Genomic DNA, 19399 nt, shown 5'->3' on the forward strand with positions numbered 1-19399 from the left:
CTGAACTACTTTGCCCATAAACCAGACATGACTGTGTCTCAGGTTGCTCTTTTACATACCCTGATTTCACAAGCTTTGTTCTGTTATACAAATTCACAGACCTATACCACTGACACTCCTTACATGGGCTCCCCAGAGTTAAACATATTAGGAAAAATATCAGTATGGTTTACTGCTATCAATACCCTTAGGCAAATGCTAATTAGATAGTACTCAAATTTTCAACGCAGGTGAACGTTATGATGTCACTATTTTTCTAGGCCTTTAAAATATTCTTTTTATCAATACAGCCTCTAACTATATCTGAAAGTTAAAGGGACACTGAACCCAAATTTTTTATTTTGTGATTCAGATAGAGCATGCAATTTTAAGCAACTTTCTAATTTACTCCTATTATCAATTTTTCTTCATTCTCTTGGTATCTTTATTTGAAATGCAAGAATGTAAGTTTAGATGCCGTCCCATTTTTGGTGAACACACTGTGTTGTTCTTGCTGATTGGTGGATAAATTCACAAACCAATAAACAAGTGCTTTTCATGGTTCTGAAACAAAAAAAAGCTTAAATGCCTTCTTTTTAAAATAAAGAAAGCAAGAGAACGAAGAAAAATTTATAATAGGAGTAAATTATAAAGTTGCTTAAAATTGCATGCTCTATCTGAATCACGAAAGAGTGTCCCTTTAAGTGTGCAGAGCACAGAATGTAAAATAGTAGTGCTCTATGTAGTTTTAGCACTGAACTAGCCAGACGGGTGACCCTATTACAGGAGAAGCCCCTGGGCAGCTGCTTGCATTGCTTTGTGGGCAATTCAACTCACTTGACATTAAAAAGACTTGGAAGTAATGCATTGCTTCCATTCTCCTGTAGTGCATAATAAACTGTTTAAAATGATACTCCATATGGAGGTATTTTTTAAAAGGACATTCAACACATAATTTAATTAACATACATTAATTAAATTAATTACAATATAACATAATTGTTACTATACATTTATTGTTTACTTTGCCTGCTTTTGCTGTAAAATGCCTCTGAGAACAAACCAGTTTTTCCATTTGCAGGTTACAAACATTACTGGTGTTGCTGTCGGGATGGGATTAGCAGGTGCCTGCGACACTTTGATATCACAGGTAGGTTGGATATGTTTTGTTCTGCTATAAACAGATCTACGATTAATAAAATACAGGAAGTGACAATCAGTTTCTTTCCTAAATCTCCATTACATTTGTGATATGTTTCATTACATTTAGTAAAAAAAACAACAACAACCGCTTTGCAATGTATTTTCATTATTTATTTTGTCTGCTTTTTCTATGCTTTACCAGTGCTGTGGAATTTGGCATGACCATACAAATAAACAATAATAATAATTTACGACTGATTTATATAGGTGAGAGTCCACGATCCATTAATCCTGGGAACTACTCTTCCCCACCCCTAGGAGGAGGCAAAGATTCCTAAATCCCAAGAGCTCAATAAAGCCCCTCCCTTCTCATAGGAACCTCAGTATAACATATAGCCACGCAAAATGAAGTAGGAAAAGGAAGAAGTCAAAAATAAAAAGATCAGGGAAAAAAAGATGTGGTCAAGAAAAAACCAACAGCCAATAGGATTTTAGCAGCTCTAATCCTATTGACTGATTGAAAACTTTCAGTCAATAGGAATGCAAGGGACGCCAACTTGGATGACGTCACTTGCACTGAAGTTCCAATTTACTGCGGCGACCATATGAAGAGGATGCTCTGCCCCGGATGTCTTCAGGATGGACACGCTCTGTGCCGGATGGATGAAGATAGAAGATGCCGTCTGGATGAAGACTTCTTGCCGACTGGATGAGGACTTCTCCGGCTGGATGAAGATGGAAAGGGCCGCCTGGATGAAGACTTCTTACCGCCTGGATGATGACTTCTCCGGCTCTGGATGGATCCTTCAAGTGGGACTTCAAGAACTGTAAGTGGATCGTCGGGAGTTAGTGTTAGGTTTTTTTAAGGTTTTTTTGGGTGGATTTTATTTTTAGATTAGGGTCTGGGCATGTAAAAGAGCTAAATGCCCTTTTAAGGGCAATGCTCATACAAATGTCTTTTTTCAGGGCAATGGGGAGCTTAGGTTATTTTAGATTTGGGGGGTTGGTTGTTTGGGTGGTGGGTTTTACTGTTGGTGGGGGTTTGTATTTTTTACAGGTAAAAGAGCTGATATCTTTGGAGCAATGCACACAAAGGCCCTTTTAATGGCCATTGGTAGTTTATTGTAGGCTAGGGTTTTTATTTTGGGGGGGCTTTTTTATTTTGATAGTGCTATTAGATTAGGTGTAATTCTTTTTTATTTTTGATAATGTACGGGTAGATTACGAGTTTTGAGGTAAGCTAAAAAGCAGCATTAACAGGTGCTAACGCTGCTTTTTTACTCCCGCTGGAATTACAAGTCTTGCAGGTTTAAGGGCACCGCACATTTTTTTGGCCTTACCACAAAACGACTTACGTAAACTTTGTAAAGTCTTTTTTCTATGGGAATTCCATAGGGTCAGTATTACAAGTCTGTCCTGGGAGGCCAAAAAGTGAGCGATACACCCGATCCTGTCAAGTTTCCTACCGCATTTTAAAGTCAGTAGTTATGAGTTTTACACTACAAAGCGGTAGCATAAAACTCATAACTAAAGTGCTAAAAAGTACACTAACACCCATAAACTACCTATTAACCCCTAAACCTCCAACATAGCAAACACTAAAATAAAATTTTTAACCCCTGATCTGCCGCTCCGTACATCGCCACCACTAGAATAAACATATTAACCCCTAAACCACCACACTCCCGCCTCATAAACACTAGTTAAATAATATTAACCCCTAATCTGCTGTTCCTAACATCTCCGCCGCCTACATTAAACTTATTAACCCCTAATCTGCCGACCCTAACATCGCCGCAACCTACCTACATTTATTAACCTCTAATCTGCCGCACCTAACATCGCCGCAACCTACCTACATTTATTAACCCTTAATCTGCCACCCCTAACATCGCCGCAACCTACATACATTTATTAACCCATAATCTGCCACTCCGGACATCGCCACCTACTACATTATACTTAATAACCCCTAATCTGATGCCCCCAACATCGCCGACACCTACATTATTTTTATTAACCCCTAATCTGCTGCCCCCAACCTCACCGCCACTATTCTAAATTTATTTACCTAAACCTAAGTATAACCCTAACACCCACTAACTTAAATATAATTTAAATAAATCTAAATAAAATTACTATCATTAACTAAATTATTCCTATTTAAAACGAAATATTTACCTATAAAATAAACCCTAAACTAGCTACAATATAACTAATAGTTACATTTTAGCTAGCTAAGGGTTTATTTTTATTTTACAGGCAAGTTTGTATTTATTTTAACTTGGTAGAATATTTATTAAATAGCTATTAACTATTTAATAACTACCTAGCTAAAATAAAGACAAATTTACCTGTAAAATAAAAGCTAAACTATGTTACACTAACACCTAACACTACCCTGCAATTAAATAAATTTAACTAAATTAAAAACAATTAAATAATTAAATTAAATTACCATAATCCCAAAAGAAAACAAACACTAAATTACAGAAAATAAAAATTACAAGATATTTAAACTAATTACACCTAATCTAAGAGCCCTATCAAAATAAAAAATTACCCCCCAAAATAAAAAATAAAAACTTAGCCTACACTAAACTACCAATAGCCCTTAAAAGGGCATTTTGCAGGGCATTGCCACAAAGAAATCAGCTCTTTTACCTGTAAAAAAAAAATACAAACAACCCCCCAACAGTAAAACCCACCACCCACACAACCAACCCCCAAATAAAATACTATCTAAAAAAACCTAAGCTCCCCATTGCCTTGAAAAGGGCATTTGGATAGGCATTGCCCTTAAAAGGGCAGTTATCTCTTTTGTGGCCCAAACCCTTATCTAAAAAATAAAACCCACCCAATACACCCTTAAAAAAAACCTAACACTAGCCCATCCGACGTGGAGCATCCTCTTCATCCGGAGTCTTCTTACTGAATTATGGTTCCTTTAAGTGACGTCATCCAAGATGGTGTCCCTTAGATTCCGATTGGCTGATAGAATTCTATCAGCCAATCGGAATTAAGGTAGAAAAAAATCCTATTGGCTGATCCAATCAGCCAATAGGATTGAGCTCGCATTCTATTGGCTGATTGGAACAGAACAGTAAAGGCTGTGACACACTGCAAGCGATGCGGCGCGAGGCAAAGCAGCTGCTTTGCTCCACGTCACATCGCTTCTGAAGTTCAAATATTTCATCTCTGAGCGCTTAGCTACGCGACCTGACGCAGCAGAGTGCTCAGAGATGAAAAGGCAAGACACACTGAGCGCGCACAGCTGCATCTACATGCTGCGCGTCGCTCTGCTTGCAGTGTGTCACAGCCTTAAGTCGATCTTCAGGGGGCTAGTGTTAGGTTTTTTTAATGGTGTATTGGGTGGGTACTATTTTTTAGATTAGGGTTTGGGCCGCAAAAGAGCTAACTGGGGTTGTTTGTATTTTTTTTACAGGTAAAAGAGTTGATTTCTTTGGGGCAATGCCCCGCAAAAGGCCCTTTTAAGGGCTATTGGTAGTTTAGTTTAGGCTAGGGTTTTTTTTATTTTGGGGGGGCTTTTTTATTTTGATAGGGCTCTTAGATTAGGTGTAATTAGTTTAAATATCTTGTAATTTGTTTTTTATTTTCTGTAATTTAGTGTTTTTTTTTGTGATTTAGCTAATTTAATTTATTTATTTGTTTTTAATTTTGTTAATTTATTTAATTGTAGGGTAGTGTTAGGTGTTAGTGTAACATAGGTTAGGTTTTATTTTACAGGTAAATTTGTCTTTATTTTAGCTAGGTACTTAGTTAATAACTATTTAATAACTATTCTTTTTTTTTTTTTTTTTTAGTTTGTACCTTTTATTCTTTGATTTGAAGGATTAGTTGTAGAAAAACAAGAGTATAATTGAAGCTAAATTACAGTATATAATGTAATCTTTATAATATTATAAAAAAACTAAAATAGGCATTTTTTCAAATAGTTACAAGTACATTCTTGTTTATTACAGTACAAACAATGAATACTGAAGGCATAAAGTGTAAGCAAACACATTGTTTCACTAAGTACGGAGAGAGATGGTACATACATTAGTGAATAGGTGAGGTACAATTACAGGGATTTGAGATGCTTGTTACTGAACAGAGTTCTCTCCCCAAAGTGCATATAGCTTGTAGAATACAGTACAAATCACGGAAGCCTTATAATAATACACAAACATGAACTCCTACAAACTCATGCAGTAAGTTATGGCATTCAATCAAAATAAAATATACTGTACAATAAATTAGAATTTCCCATTAAACAAAAAGAAAGTATTTGAATATATATTCACACCCAGAAACAGGATTTGTCTCAAAATCTCTTCAGTGTCCCTTAGCCTGAAAGTATGTGGAATTGATTTGACAGGTGTATGAATGTGTGACCAACGGTTTTTAGGGTTTTACGACACAATATAAAAAGGATACTTTAAAACAAGGATGTGATAAAAAAAAATGAATGCATTTTGCAATCTCATATGCATATATCTACCCAGAATTTCTGGCTCCTGATTAAGTGAGAAATGTGACCTAAAAATATGTTGATGGTGGTTTGGTTTTATTAGTTAATCAAAGGTCACAAAACTTAAAATGAACAGATTTTAAGGAATGCTTTCTTTTGCACTTATTGCTATATACAGTAACATGGACAGAAGCTTTTTTTTAACAAACCAGCTGTATTTTTTTCAGTTCTGAAAGCCATGCAAAAAATGCAGCTATTTCCTGAAAATAAACTGACTTATACAAATCTCTTAAGATTATTCATTTAGTAAAATAGCGATTTGAAACCCGAAGACGACAATTTATTAATGTGTATAGTATAAAAATGATATAAATATATATAAATATATATATATATAAATTGACAAACAGAACATTTTTATTAAGACAATCGTGCACTTAGCGCTAAGCAACTTGTGAACTACTTGCACATACTTTACCAACAATAAATAAAATGTTTCTTTTTAGATTCAAAAGTATTGAAACCAGTTGCACAATCTGCATTGTGTCTAACTGAAAATATATAAGATAATAGTGGAAAAATAAAGCAAAACTTTGTATTGAGGGCAATTACAAGTTGATTTGGAAGTTCAAAGTTTACCAGGAGCATCAGGAGCCTTGAAGTTTAAAACTGAACAGAAAATCCTTGTTCCCATTAGTGAATGGCACAGGATGAGGAGGCTCTCCGCAGGTACCAACAAAAATGGGACAAGAGGGGGGTGAGGCTAATTCGCTTTGGTTTCAAATTCCAAAACAGTTTACCTTAAAAAACATAATTTATGCTTACCTGATAAATTTATTTCTCTTGTAGTGTATCCAGTCCACGGATCATCCATTACTTGTGGGATATTCTCCTTCCCAACAGGAAGTTGCAAGAGGATCACCCACAGCAGTGCTGCTATATAGCTCCTCCCCTAACTGTCATATCCAGTCATTCGACCGAAAACGAACAGAGAAAGGAGAAACCATAGTGTGCAGTGGTGACTGTAGTTTAATTAAAATTTAGACCTGCCTTAAAAGGACAGGGTGGGCCGTGGACTGGATACACTACAAGAGAAATAAATTTATAAGGTAAGCATAAATTATGTTTTCTCTTGTTAAGTGTATCCAGTCCACGGATCATCCATTACTTGTGGGATACCAATACCAAAGCTAAAGTACACGGATGATGGGAGGGACAAGGCAGGATTAAGCGGAAGGAACCACTGCCTGAAGAACCTTTCTCCCAAACACAGCCTCCGAAGAAGCAAAGTATCAAATTTGTAAAACTTTGAAAAAGTGTGAAGCGAAGACCAAGTCGCAGCCTTGCAAATCTGTTCAACAGACGCCTCATTTTTGAAGGCCCAGGTAGAAGCCACAGCTCTAGTAGAATGAGCTGTAATCCTTTCAGGGGGCTGCTGTCCAGCAGTCTCATAGGCTAGGTGTATTACGCTCCGAAGCCAAAAGGAAAGAGAGGTTGCCGAAGCTTTTTGACCTCTCCTCTGTCCAGAGTAAACGACAAACAGGAAAGATGTTTGATGAAAATCCTTAGTAGCTTGTAAGTAAAACTTAAAAAAAAACTTCCAGATTATGTAAAAGACGTTCCTTCTTTGAAGAAGGATTAGGGCACAACGATGGAACAACAATCTCTTGATTGATATTCTTGTTAGAAACCACCTTAGGTAAAAACCCAGGTTTGGTACGCAGAACTACCTTATCTGCATGAAAAAACAGAATTTATGCTTACCTGATTAATTACTTTCTCCAACGGTGTGTCCGGTCCACGGCGTCATCCATTACTTGTGGGAAATGTTCTCCCCCACAGGGAAAGGCAAGGAGAGCACACAGCAAGAGCTGTCCATATAGCTCCCCCTCTGGTTCCGCCCCCCAGTCATTCGACCGACGGTTAGGAGAAAAAGGAGAAACTATAGGGTGCCGTGGTGACTGTAGTGTATAAAGAAAAAAAATTTCAACCTGATTAAAAAACATAATTTATGCTTACCTGATAAATTCCTTTCTTCTGTAGTGTGATCAGTCCACGGGTCATCATTACTTCTGGGATATTACTCCTCCCCAACAGGAAGTGCAAGAGGATTCACCCAGCAGAGCTGCATATAGCTCCTCCCCTCTACGTCACTCCCAGTCATTCGACCAAGGACCAACGAGAAAGGAAAAGCCAAGGGTGAAGTGGTGACTGGAGTATAAAGTAAAAAAAAAAAATATTTACCTGCCTTAAAAACAGGGCGGGCCGTGGACTGATCACACTACAGAAGAAAGGAATTTATCAGGTAAGCATAAATTATGTTTTCTTCTGTTAAGTGTGATCAGTCCACGGGTCATCATTACTTCTGGGATACCAATACCAAAGCAAAAGTACACGGATGACGGGAGGGATAGGCAGGCTCTTTATACAGAAGGAACCACTGCCTGAAGAACCTTTCTCCCAAAAATAGCCTCCGATGAAGCAAAAGTGTCAAATTTGTAAAATTTGGAAAAAGTATGAAGCGAAGATCAAGTTGCAGCCTTGCAAATCTGTTCAACAGAGGCCTCATTCTTGAAGGCCCAAGTGGAAGCCACAGCTCTAGTAGAATGAGCTGTAATTCTTTCAGGAGGCTGCTGTCCAGCAGTCTCATAAGCTAAACGAATTATGCTACGAAGCCAAAAAGAAAGAGAGGTAGCGGAAGCTTTTTGACCTCTCCTCTGCCCAGAGTAAATGACAAACAGAGAAGACGTTTGTCGAAATTCCTTAGTTGCCTGTAAGTAAAATTTTAGAGCACGGACTACATCCAGGTTGTGCAGTAGACGTTCCTTCTTTGAAGGAGGATTTGGGCATAAAGAAGGAACAACAATCTCTTGATTGATATTCCTGTTAGTAACTACCTTAGGTAAGAACCCAGGTTTAGTACGCAGGACTACCTTATCCGAATGAAAAATCAAATAAGGAGAATCACAATGTAAGGCTGATAATTCAGAGACTCTTCGAGCCGAGGAAAAAGCCATTAAAAATAGAACTTTCCAAGATAACAACTTTATATCAATGGAATGAAGGGGTTCAAACGGAACGCCCTGTAAAACATTAAGAACAAGGTTTAAACTCCATGGTGGAGCAACAGTTTTAAACACAGGCTTAATCCTGGTCAAAGCCTGACAAAAAACCTGGACGTCAGGAACTTCTGACAGACGTTTGTGTAACAGAATGGACAGAGCTGAGATCTGTCCCTTTAATGAACTAGCAGATAAACCCTTTTCTAAACCTTCTTGTAGAAAAGACAATATCCTAGGAATCCTAACCTTACTCCAAGAGTAACCTTTGGATTCACACCAATATAGGTATTTACGCCATATCTTATGGTAAATCTTTCTGGTAACAGGTTTCCTAGCCTGTATTACGGTATCAATAACTGATAAAATCAAGCGTTCAATTTCCAAGCAGTCAGCTTCAGAGAAGTTAGATTTTGATGTTTGAAGGGACCCTGTATCAGAAGGTCCTGTTTCAGAGGTAGAGACCAAGGTGGACAGGATGACATGTCCACCAGGTCTGCATACCAAGTCCTGCGTGGCCACGCAGGTGCTATTAGAATCACTGATGCTCTCTCTTGTTTGATTCTGGCAATCAATCGAGGAAGCAACGGGAAGGGTGGAAACACGTAAGCCATCCTGAAGTCCCAAGGTGCTGTCAGAGCATCTATCAGGACTGCTCCTGGATCCCTGGATCTGGACCCGTAACGAGGAAGCTTGGCGTTCTGTCGAGACGCCATGAGATCTATCTCTGGTTTGCCCCAACATCGCAGTATTTGGGCAAAGACCTCCGGATGAAGTTCCCACTCCCCCGGATGAAAAGTCTGACGACTTAAGAAATCCGCCTCCCAGTTCTCCACTCCCGGGATGTGGATTGCTGACAGGTGGCAAGAGTGAGACTCTGCCCAGAGAATTATCTTTGATACTTCCATCATAGCTAGGGAGCTTCTTGTCCCTCCCTGATGGTTGATGTAAGCTACAGTCGTGATGTTGTCCGACTGAAACCTGATGAACCCCCGAGTTGTCAACTGGGGCCAAGCCAGGAGGGCATTGAGAACTGCTCTCAATTCCAGAATGTTTATTGGCAGGAGACTCTCCTCCTGACTCCATTGTCCCTGAGCCTTCAGAGAATTCCAGACGGCACCCCAACCTAGAAGGCTGGCGTCTGTTGTTACAATTGTCCAGTCTGGTCTGCTGAATGGCATCCCCCTGGACAGATGTGGCCGAGAAAGCCACCATAGAAGAGAATTTCTGGTCTCTTGATCCAGATTCAGAGAAGGGGATAAGTCTGAGTAATCCCCATTCTACTGACTTAGCATGCACAGTTGCAGTGGTCTGAGGTGTAAGCGTGCAAAGGGTACTATGTCCATTGCCGCTACCATTAAGCCGATTACCTCCATGCATTGAGCCACTGACGGGTGTTGAATGGAATGAAGGGTGCGGCAAGCACTTTGAAGTCTTGTTAGCCTGTCCTCTGTCAGGTAAATCTTCATTTCTACAGAATCTATAAGAGTCCCCAGGAAGGGAACTCTTGTGAGTGGAACGAGTGAACTTTTCTTTTCGTTCACCTTCCATCCATGTGACCTTAGAAATGCCAGCACTAACTCTGTATGAGACTTGGCAGTTTGAAATCTTGAAGCTTGTATCAGAATGTCGTCTAGGTATGGAGCTACCGAGATTCCCCGCGGTCTTAGTACCGCCAGAAGAGCACCCAGAACCTTTGTGAAGATTCTTGGAGCTGTAGCCAATCCGAATGGAAGAGCCACAAACTGGTAATGCCTGTCTAGGAAGGCAAACCTTAGGTACCGATAATGATCTTTGTGAATCGGTATGTGAAGGTAAGCATCTTTTAAATCTACAGTGGTCATGTACTGACCCTCTTGGATCATAGGTAAAATTGTCCGAATAGTCTCCATCTTGAACGATGGAACTCTTAGGAATTTGTTTAGGATCTTTAAGTCCAGGATTGGTCTGAAAGTTCCCTCTTTTTTGGGAACCACAAACAGATTTGAGTAAAACCCCTGTCCCTGTTCCGATCGTGGAACTGGATGGATTACTCCCATTAACAAGAGCTCTTGTACGCAGCGTAGAAACGCCTCTTTCTTTGTCTGGATTGTTGACAATCTTGACAGATGAAATCTCTCTCTTGGAGGAGAGTATTTGAAGTCCAGAAGGTATCCCTGAGATATTATCTCTAGCGCCCAGGGATCCTGAACATCTCTTGCCCAAGCCTGGGCGAAGAGAGAAAGTCTGCCCCCCACTAGATCCGATCCCGGATCGGGGGCCCTCAATTCATGCTGTTTTAGGGGCAGCAGCAGGTTTCCTAGTCTGCTTGCCCTTGTTCCAGGACTGGTTAGGTTTCCAGCCTTGTCTGTAGCGAGCAACAGCTCCTTCCTGTTTTGGTGCAGAGGAAGTTGATGCTGCTCCAGCTTTGAAATTACGAAAGGAACGAAAATTAGACTGTCTAGTCTTGGCTTTGGCTTTGTCCTGAGGCAGGGCATGGCCTTTACCTCCTGTAATGTCAGCGATAATCTCTTTCAACCCGGGCCCGAATAAGGTCTGCCCTTTGAAAGGTATATTAAGCAATTTAGACTTAGAAGTAACATCAGCTGACCAGGATTTTAGCCACAGCGCCCTGCGTGCCTGAATGGCGAATCCTGAATTCTTCGCCGTAAGTTTAGTAAGATGTACTACGGCCTCCGAAATGAATGAATTAGCTAGTTTAAGGACTCTAAGCCTGTCCGTAATGTCGTCCAGAGTAGCTGAACCAATGTTCTCTTCCAGAGACTCAATCCAGAATGCCGCTGCAGCCGTGATCGGCGCAATGCATGCAAGGGGTTGCAATATAAAACCTTGTTGAACAAACATTTTCTTAAGGTAACCCTCTAACTTTTTATCCATTGGATCTGAAAAAGCACAGCTATCCTCCACCGGGATAGTGGTACGCTTAGCTAAGGTAGAAACTGCTCCCTCCACCTTAGGGACCGTTTGCCATAAGTCCCTTGTGGTGGCGTCTATTGGAAACATTTTTCTAAATATCGGAGGGGGTGAGAACGGCACACCGGGTCTATCCCACTCCTTAGTAACAATTTCAGTAAGTCTCTTAGGTATAGGAAAAACCTCAGTACTCGTCGGTACCGCAAAATATTTATCCAACCTACACATTTTCTCTGGTATTGCAACTGTGTTACAATCATTCAGAGCCGCTAACACCTCCCCTAGTAATACACAGAGGTTTTCCAGTTTAAATTTAAAATTTGAAATATCTGAATCCAGTCTGTTTGGATCAGAACCGTCACCCACAGAATGAAGTTCTCCGTCCTCATGTTCTGCCACCTGTGACGCAGTGTCTGACATGGCCCTAATATTATCAGCGCACTCTGTTCTCACCCCAGAGTGATCACGCTTACCTCTTAGTTCTGGTAATTTAGCCAAAACCTCAGTCATAACAGTAGCCATATCCTGTAATGTGATTTGTAATGGCCGCCCAGATGTACTCGGCGCTACAATATCACGCACCTCCCTCTGAGCGGGAGATGTAGGTACTGACACGTGAGGCGAGTTAGTCGGCATAACTCTCCCCTCGTTGTTTGGTGAAATTTGTTCAATTTGTACAGATTGACTTTTATTTAAAGTAGCATCAATACAGTTAGTACATAAATTTCTATTGGGCTCCACTTTGGCATTGCAACAAATGACACAGGTATCATCCTCTGAATCAGACATGTTTAACACACTAGCAAATAAACTTGCAACTTGGAAATACAATTCAATTAGAATAATATTAAAACGTACTGTGCCTTTAAGAAGCACAGAAGATCTATGACAGTTGAAAATTAATAAATTGAAACAGTTATAGCCTCAATCCTTGTAAACAACACAACTTTAGCAAAGGTTTAATCCCATTAGCAAAGATAACAAATTCTGAAAGCAGGAAACAAATTACAGAATAAACGTTTTTTATCTCAGTCAAACTACAATTCTCACAGCTCTGCTGAGAGAAATTACCTCCCTCAAAATAAGTTTTGAAGACCCCTGAGCTCTGTAGAGATGAACCGGATCATGCAGGGAATACAATGAGTTGCTGACTGAAATATTTGATGCGTAGTAAAAGCGGCAAAAAAACGGCCCCTCCCCCTCACACACAGCAGTGAGGGAGAACAGAAACTGTCAGAAAACAGATTAAGCAACTGCCAAGTGGAAAAATAGTGCCCAAACATTTATTCACTCAGTGCCTCAGTAAATGAAAACGATTTTACATTCCAGCAAAAACGTTAAACATAATCTCTAGTTATTAAACAGCTTTATGTATTTCTTACAGTGTAATTCTAGTGAAGTACCATTCCCCAGAATACTGAAGTGTAAAGTATACATACATGACATTATATCGGTATGGCAGGATTTTCTCATCAATTCCATTGTCAGAAAATAAAAACTGCTACATACCTCTATGCAGATTCATCTGCCCGCTGTCCCCTGATCTGAAGTTTACCTCTCCTCAGATGGCCGAGAAACAGCAATATGATCTTAACTACTCCGGCTAAAATCATAACAAAAACTCTGGTAGATTCTTCTTCAAACTCTGCCAGAGAGATAATAACACACTCCGGTGCTATTTTAAAATAACAAACTCTTGATTGAAGATATAAAACTAAGTATAATCACCATAGTCCTCTCACACATCCTATCTAGTCGTTGGGTGCAAGAGAATGACTGGGAGTGACGTAGAGGGGAGGAGCTATATGCAGCTCTGCTGGGTGAATCCTCTTGCACTTCCTGTTGGGGAGGAGTAATATCCCAGAAGTAATGATGACCCGTGGACTGATCACACTTAACAGAAGAAATAACCAAGGCGGGCCGTGGACCGGACACACCGTTGGAGAAAGTAATTTATCAGGTAAGCATAAATTCTGTTTTCTCCAACATTGGTGTGTCCGGTCCACGGCGTCATCCATTACTTGTGGGAACCAATACCAAAGCTTTAGGACACGGATGAAGGGAGGGAGCAAATCAGGTTACCTAAACAGAAGGCACCACGGCTTGCAAAACCTTTCTCCCCAAAACAGCCTCCGAAGAAGCAAAAATATCAAATTTGTAGAATTTGGCAAAAGTGTGCAGAGAAGACCAAGTCGCTGCCTTACATATCTGGTCAACAGAAGCCTCGTTCTTATAGGCCCATGTGGAAGCCACAGCCCTAGTAGAGTGAGCTGTGATACGGTCAGGAGGCTGCCGTCCGGCAGTCTCATAAGCCAAGCGGATAATGCTTTTCAGCCAGAAAGAGAGAGAGGGAGCAGTAGCTTTTTGACCTCTCCTCTTACCAGAGTAAACGACAAACAAGGATGAGGTTTGTCTAAAATCTTTTGTTGCTTCTAAATAGAACTTTAAAGCACGAACAACATCTAAATTGTGTAATAAACGTTCCTTCTTTGAAACTGGATTCGGACACAAAGAAGGAACAACTATTTCCTGGTTGATGTTCTCGTTGGAAACAACCTTTGGAAGAAAACGAGGCTTAGTACGCAAAACCACCTTATCTGCATGGAACACCAGATAGGGCGGAGAACACTGCAGAGCAGATAATTCAGAAACTCTTCTAGCAGAAGAAATAGCAACCAAAAACAGAACTTTCCAAGATAGTAACTTAATATCTATGGAATGTAAAGGTTCAAACGGAACCCCTTGAAGAACTGAAAGAACTAAATTTAGACTCCAAGGAGGAGTCATGGGTCTGTAAACAGGCTTGATTCTAACCAAAGCCTGAACAAAAGCTTGTACGTCTGGCAAAGCTGCCAGTCGTTTGTGCAACAAGACGGATAACGCAGAAATCTGTCCTTTTAGAGAACTAGCTGACAATCCTTTATCCAAACCTTCTTGGAGAAAGGAGAGAATCTTTGGAATTTTAATCTTACTCCAGGAGAATCCTTTGGATTCACACCAACAGATATATTTTTTCCATATTTTATGGTAAATCCTTCTAGTCACAGGTTTTCTGGCTTGGACCAGAGTATCAATCACAGAATTTGAAAACCCACGCTTGGATAAAATCAAGCGTTCAATTTCCAAGCAGTCAGCTGCAGAGAAACTAGATTGGGATGTTCGAATGGACCTTGTACTAGAAGGTCCTGTCTCAAAGGTAGCTTCCATGGTGGAGCCAATTACATATTCACCAGGTCTGCATACCAAGTCCTGCATGGCCACGCAGGAGCTATCAGAATCACTGAGGCCTTCTCCTGTTTGATCCTGGCTATGAGCCTGGGGAGGAGAGGAAATGGTGGAAACACATATGCTAGGTTGAACGACCAAGGCGCCACTAATGCATCCACTAGAGTCGCCTTGGGATCCCTGGATCTGGACCGTTAGCAAGGAATCTTGAAGTTCTGACGGGACGCCATTAGATCCATGTCTGGAATGCCCCATAATTGGGTTAACTGAGCAAAGACCTCCGGATGGAGTTCCCACTCCCCCGGATGGAAAGTCTGACGACTCAAATAGTCCGCCTCCCAGTTGTCTACTCCTGGGATGTGAATAGCAGATAGATGGCAGGAGTGATTCTCTGCCCATTGGATTATCTTGGTTACTTCCTTCATCGCTAGGGAACTCTTTGTTCCCCCCTGATGATTGATGTACGCAACAGTCGTTATGTTGTCCGACTGAAATCTTATGAACCTGGCTTCCGCTAGCTGAGGCCAAGCCAGGAGCGCATTGAATATAGCTCTTAGTTCCAAAATGTTTATCGGGAGAAGCGACTCTTCCCGCGACCATAGGCCCTGAGCTTTCAGAGAGTCCCAGACCGCCCCCCACCCCAAGAGGCTGGCGTCGGTCGTGACGATGACCCACTCCGGTCTGCGAAAACTCATTCCCTGAGACAGGTGATCCTGGGTCAAGCACCAGAGAAGTGAGTCCCTGGTTACCTGGTCTACTTGAATTTGGGGAGACAAGTCTGTATAGTCCCCATTCCACTGATTGAGCATGCACAGCTGTAATGGTCTTAGATGAATTCGAGCAAAAGGAACCACATCCATTGCTGCGACCATTAGTCCTATTACTTCCATGCATTGAGCTATAGAGGGTTGAGGAATAGAGTGAAGAACTCGACAAGCTTTTAGAAGCTTTGTCTTTCTGACGTCTGTGAGAAAGATCTTCATTTCCACAGAATCTATTATTGTTCCCAGAAAAGGAACCCTTGTGGACGGTGACAGTGAACTTTTTTCTATGTTCACTTTCCACCCGTGAGATCTGAGAAAAGCCAACACAATGTCTGTATGAGCCCTCGCTTTGGAAAGAGACGACGCTTGGATTAGGATGTCGTCTAGATAAGGTGCTACAGCAATGCCCCTCGGTCTTAGGACCGCTAGAAGGGACCCTAGCACCTTTGTGAAAATTCTGGGAGCGGTGGCTAAACCGAATGGAAGAACCACGAACTGGTAATGTTTGTCCAGAAAAGCGAACCTCAGGAACTGATGATGAGTTTTGTGGATTGGGATATGCAGATATGCATCCTTTAGATCCACGGTAGTCAAATACTGACCCTGCTGGATTGTCGGCAAGATTGTCCGAATGGTTTCCATTTTGAAGGATGGAACTCTGAGGAATCAAGCGTTTAATTTCCATGCAGTCAGTCTCAGAGAAATTAGATTTGGATGATTGAAAGGACCTTGTATCAGAAGGTCCTGTCTTAGAGGCAGAGTCCATGGTGGAAAGGATGACATGTCCACTAGGTCTGCATACCAAGTCCTGCGTGGCCACGCAGGTGCTATCAGAATCACAAATGCTCTCCTGTTTGATTTTGGCAATCAGTCGAGGGAGCAGAGGAAACGGTGGAAACACATAAGCCAGGTTGAAGAACCAAGGCGCTGCTAGAGCATCTATCAGCGTCGCTTCTGGGTCCCTGGACCTGGATCCGTAATAAGGAAGCTTGGCGTTCTGGCAAGTTGCCATGAGATCCAACTCTGGTTTGCCCCAACGATGAATCAACTGAGCAAACACCTCCGGATGGAGTTCCCACTCCCCCGGATGGAAAGTCTGACGACTTAGAAAATCCGCCTCCCAGTTCTCCACACCTGGGATATGGATTGCTGACAGGTGGCAAGAGTGTTACTCTGCCCAGCGAATTATTTTTGAAACTTCTAACATCGCTAGGGAACTCCTGGTTCCCCCTTGATGGTTGATGTAAGCCACAGTTGTGATGTTGTCCGACTGAAATCTGATGAACCTCAGTGTTGCTAACTGAGGCCAAGCCAGAAGAGCATTGAATATCGCTCTTAACTCCAGAATATTTATTGGAAGGAGTTTCTCCTCCTGAGTCCACAATCCCTGTGCCTTCAGGGAATTCCAGACTGCACCCCAACCTAGAAGGCTGGCATCTGTTGTTACAATTGTCCAATCTGGCCTGCGAAAGGTCATACCCTTGGACAGGTGTACCCGAGACAACCAACAGAGAAGAGAATCTCTGGTCTCTTGATCCAGATTTAGCAGAGGGGACAAATCTGTGTAATCCCCATTCCACTGACTCAGCATGCATAATTGCAGCGGTCTGAGATGAAGGCGCGCAAATGGCACTATGTTCATTGCCGCTACCATTAAGCCGATTACCTCCATACACTGAGATACCGAAGGGCGCGGAATGGAGTGAAGAACACGGCAAGCATTTAGAAGTTTTGATAACCTGGACTCCGTCAGGTAAATTTTCATTTCTACAGAATCTATAAGAGTCCCTAAGAAGGAGACTCTTGTGAGTGGGGATAGAGAACTCTTTTCCTCGTTCACTTTCCACCCGTGCGACCTCAGAAATGCCAGAACTATCTCTGTATGAGACTTGGCCATTTGAAAGCTTGACGCCTGTATCAGGATGTCATCTAGATACGGAGCCACCGCTATGCCTCGTGGTCTTAGAACCGCCAGAAGTGAGCCCAGAACCTTTGTAAAGATTCTCGGGGCTGTAGCCAACCCGAAGGGAAGAGCTACAAATTGGTAATGCCTGTCTAGAAAGGCAAACCTTAGAAACCGATGATGATCTTTGTGAATCGGTATGTGAAGGTAGGCATCCTTTAAGTCCACTGTGGTCATGCACTGACCTTCTTGGATCATGGGTAGGATGGTCCGAATAGTTTCCATTTTGAAAGATGGAACTCTGAGGAATTTGTTTAAGATCTTTAGATCCAAAATTGGTCTGAAGGTTCCCTTTTTTTTTGGGAACCACAAACAGATTCGAATAAAAACCCTGTCCTTGTTCCATTCGCGGAACTGGATGGATCACTCCCATAACTAGGAGGTCTTGCACACAGCGTAGGAATGCCTCTTTCTTTATCTGATTTGCAGATAGCCTTGAAAAATGAAATCTCCCTTGTGGAGGGGAAGCTTTGAAGTCCAGAAGATATCCCTGAGATATGATCTCCAACGCCCAGGGATCCTGAACATCTCTTGCCCACGCCTGGGCGAAGAGTGAAAGTCTGCCCCATACTAGATCCGTCGCCGGATAGGGGGGCCGTTCCTTCATGCTGTCTTAGAGGCAGCAGCAGGCTTTCTGGCCTGCTTGCCTTTGTTCCAGGACTGGTTAGGTCTCCAGGCCTGCTTAGATTGAGCAAAAGTTCCCTCTTGTTTTGAAGCGGAGGAAGTTGATGCTGCACCTGCCTTGAAATTTCGAAAGGCACAAAAATTAGACTGTTTGGCCTTTGCTTTAGCCCTGTCCTGAGGAAGGGTGTGACCCTTACCTCCAGTAATGTCAGCAATAATTTCCTTCAAACCAGGCCCAAATAAGGTCTGCCCCTTGAAAGGAATGTTGAGTAATTTAGACTTCGAAGTCACGTATGCTGACCAGGATTTAAGTCATAGCGCCCTACGGGCTTGGATGGCGAATCCGGAATTCTTAGCCGTTAGTTTAGTCAAATGAACAATGGCATCAGAAACAAATGAGTTAGCTAGCTTAACTGTTCTAAGCTTGTCAATAATTTCAGTCAATGGAGCTGTATGGATTGCCTCTTCCAGGGCCTCAAACCAGAATGCTGCCGCGGCCGTGACAGGCGCAATGCATGCAAGGGGCTCTAAAATAAAACCTTGTTGAATAAACATTTTCTTAAGGTAACCCTCCAACTTTTTATCCATTGGATCTGAAAAAGCACAACTGTCCTCAACCGGGATAGTAGTACGCTTTGCTAAAGTAGAAACTGCTCCCTCCACCTTAGGGACCGTCTGCCATAAGTCCTGTGTAGTGGCGTCTATTGGAAACATTTTTCTAAATATAGGAGGTGGGGAAAAAGGCACACCCGGTCTATCCCACTCCTTGCTAATAATTTCTGTAAGCCTTTTAGGTATAGGAAAATCAGCAGTACACACCGGTACCGCATAGTATGTATCCAGCCTACACAATTTCTATGGTACTGCAACTGTGTTACAGTCATTCAGAGCAGCTAATACCTCCCCAAGCAACACACAGAGGTTCTCAAGCTTAAATTTAAAATTAGAAATCTCTGAATCAGGTTTCCCCGAATCAGAGATGTCACCCACAGACTGAAGCTCTCCGTCCTCATGATCTGCATATTGTGACGCAGTATCAGACATGACCCTTACATCATCTGAACGCTCTGTATTTCTCCTAACCCCAGAGCAATCGCGCTTGCCTCTTAATTCAGGCAACCTGGATAATACCTCTGACAGGGTATTATTCATGATTGCAGCCATGTCCTGCAAGGTAATCGCTATGGGCGTCCCTGATGTAATTGGCGCCATATTAGCGTGCATCCCCTGAGCGGGAGGCGAAGGGTCTGACACG

At 41.8% G+C, this 19399-nt stretch overlaps 1 protein-coding gene across 1 annotated transcript in view; it reads left to right on the forward strand.

Annotated features, from left to right (window-relative positions):
- Positions 1–19399, forward strand: part of LOC128642779 (multidrug and toxin extrusion protein 1-like) — a 585931-nt gene that overhangs the window by 57756 nt on the left and 508776 nt on the right. The window contains exon 4 of the mRNA XM_053695580.1: positions 1061–1129. Coding sequence (XP_053551555.1) covers positions 1061–1129 — 69 coding nt within the window. The remainder of the gene's footprint in view (positions 1–1060; positions 1130–19399) is intronic.

This window comes from Bombina bombina, chromosome 12 (genome assembly GCF_027579735.1).
Source record: "Bombina bombina isolate aBomBom1 chromosome 12, aBomBom1.pri, whole genome shotgun sequence".
Classification (NCBI taxonomy): Eukaryota; Metazoa; Chordata; class Amphibia; order Anura; family Bombinatoridae; genus Bombina; species Bombina bombina.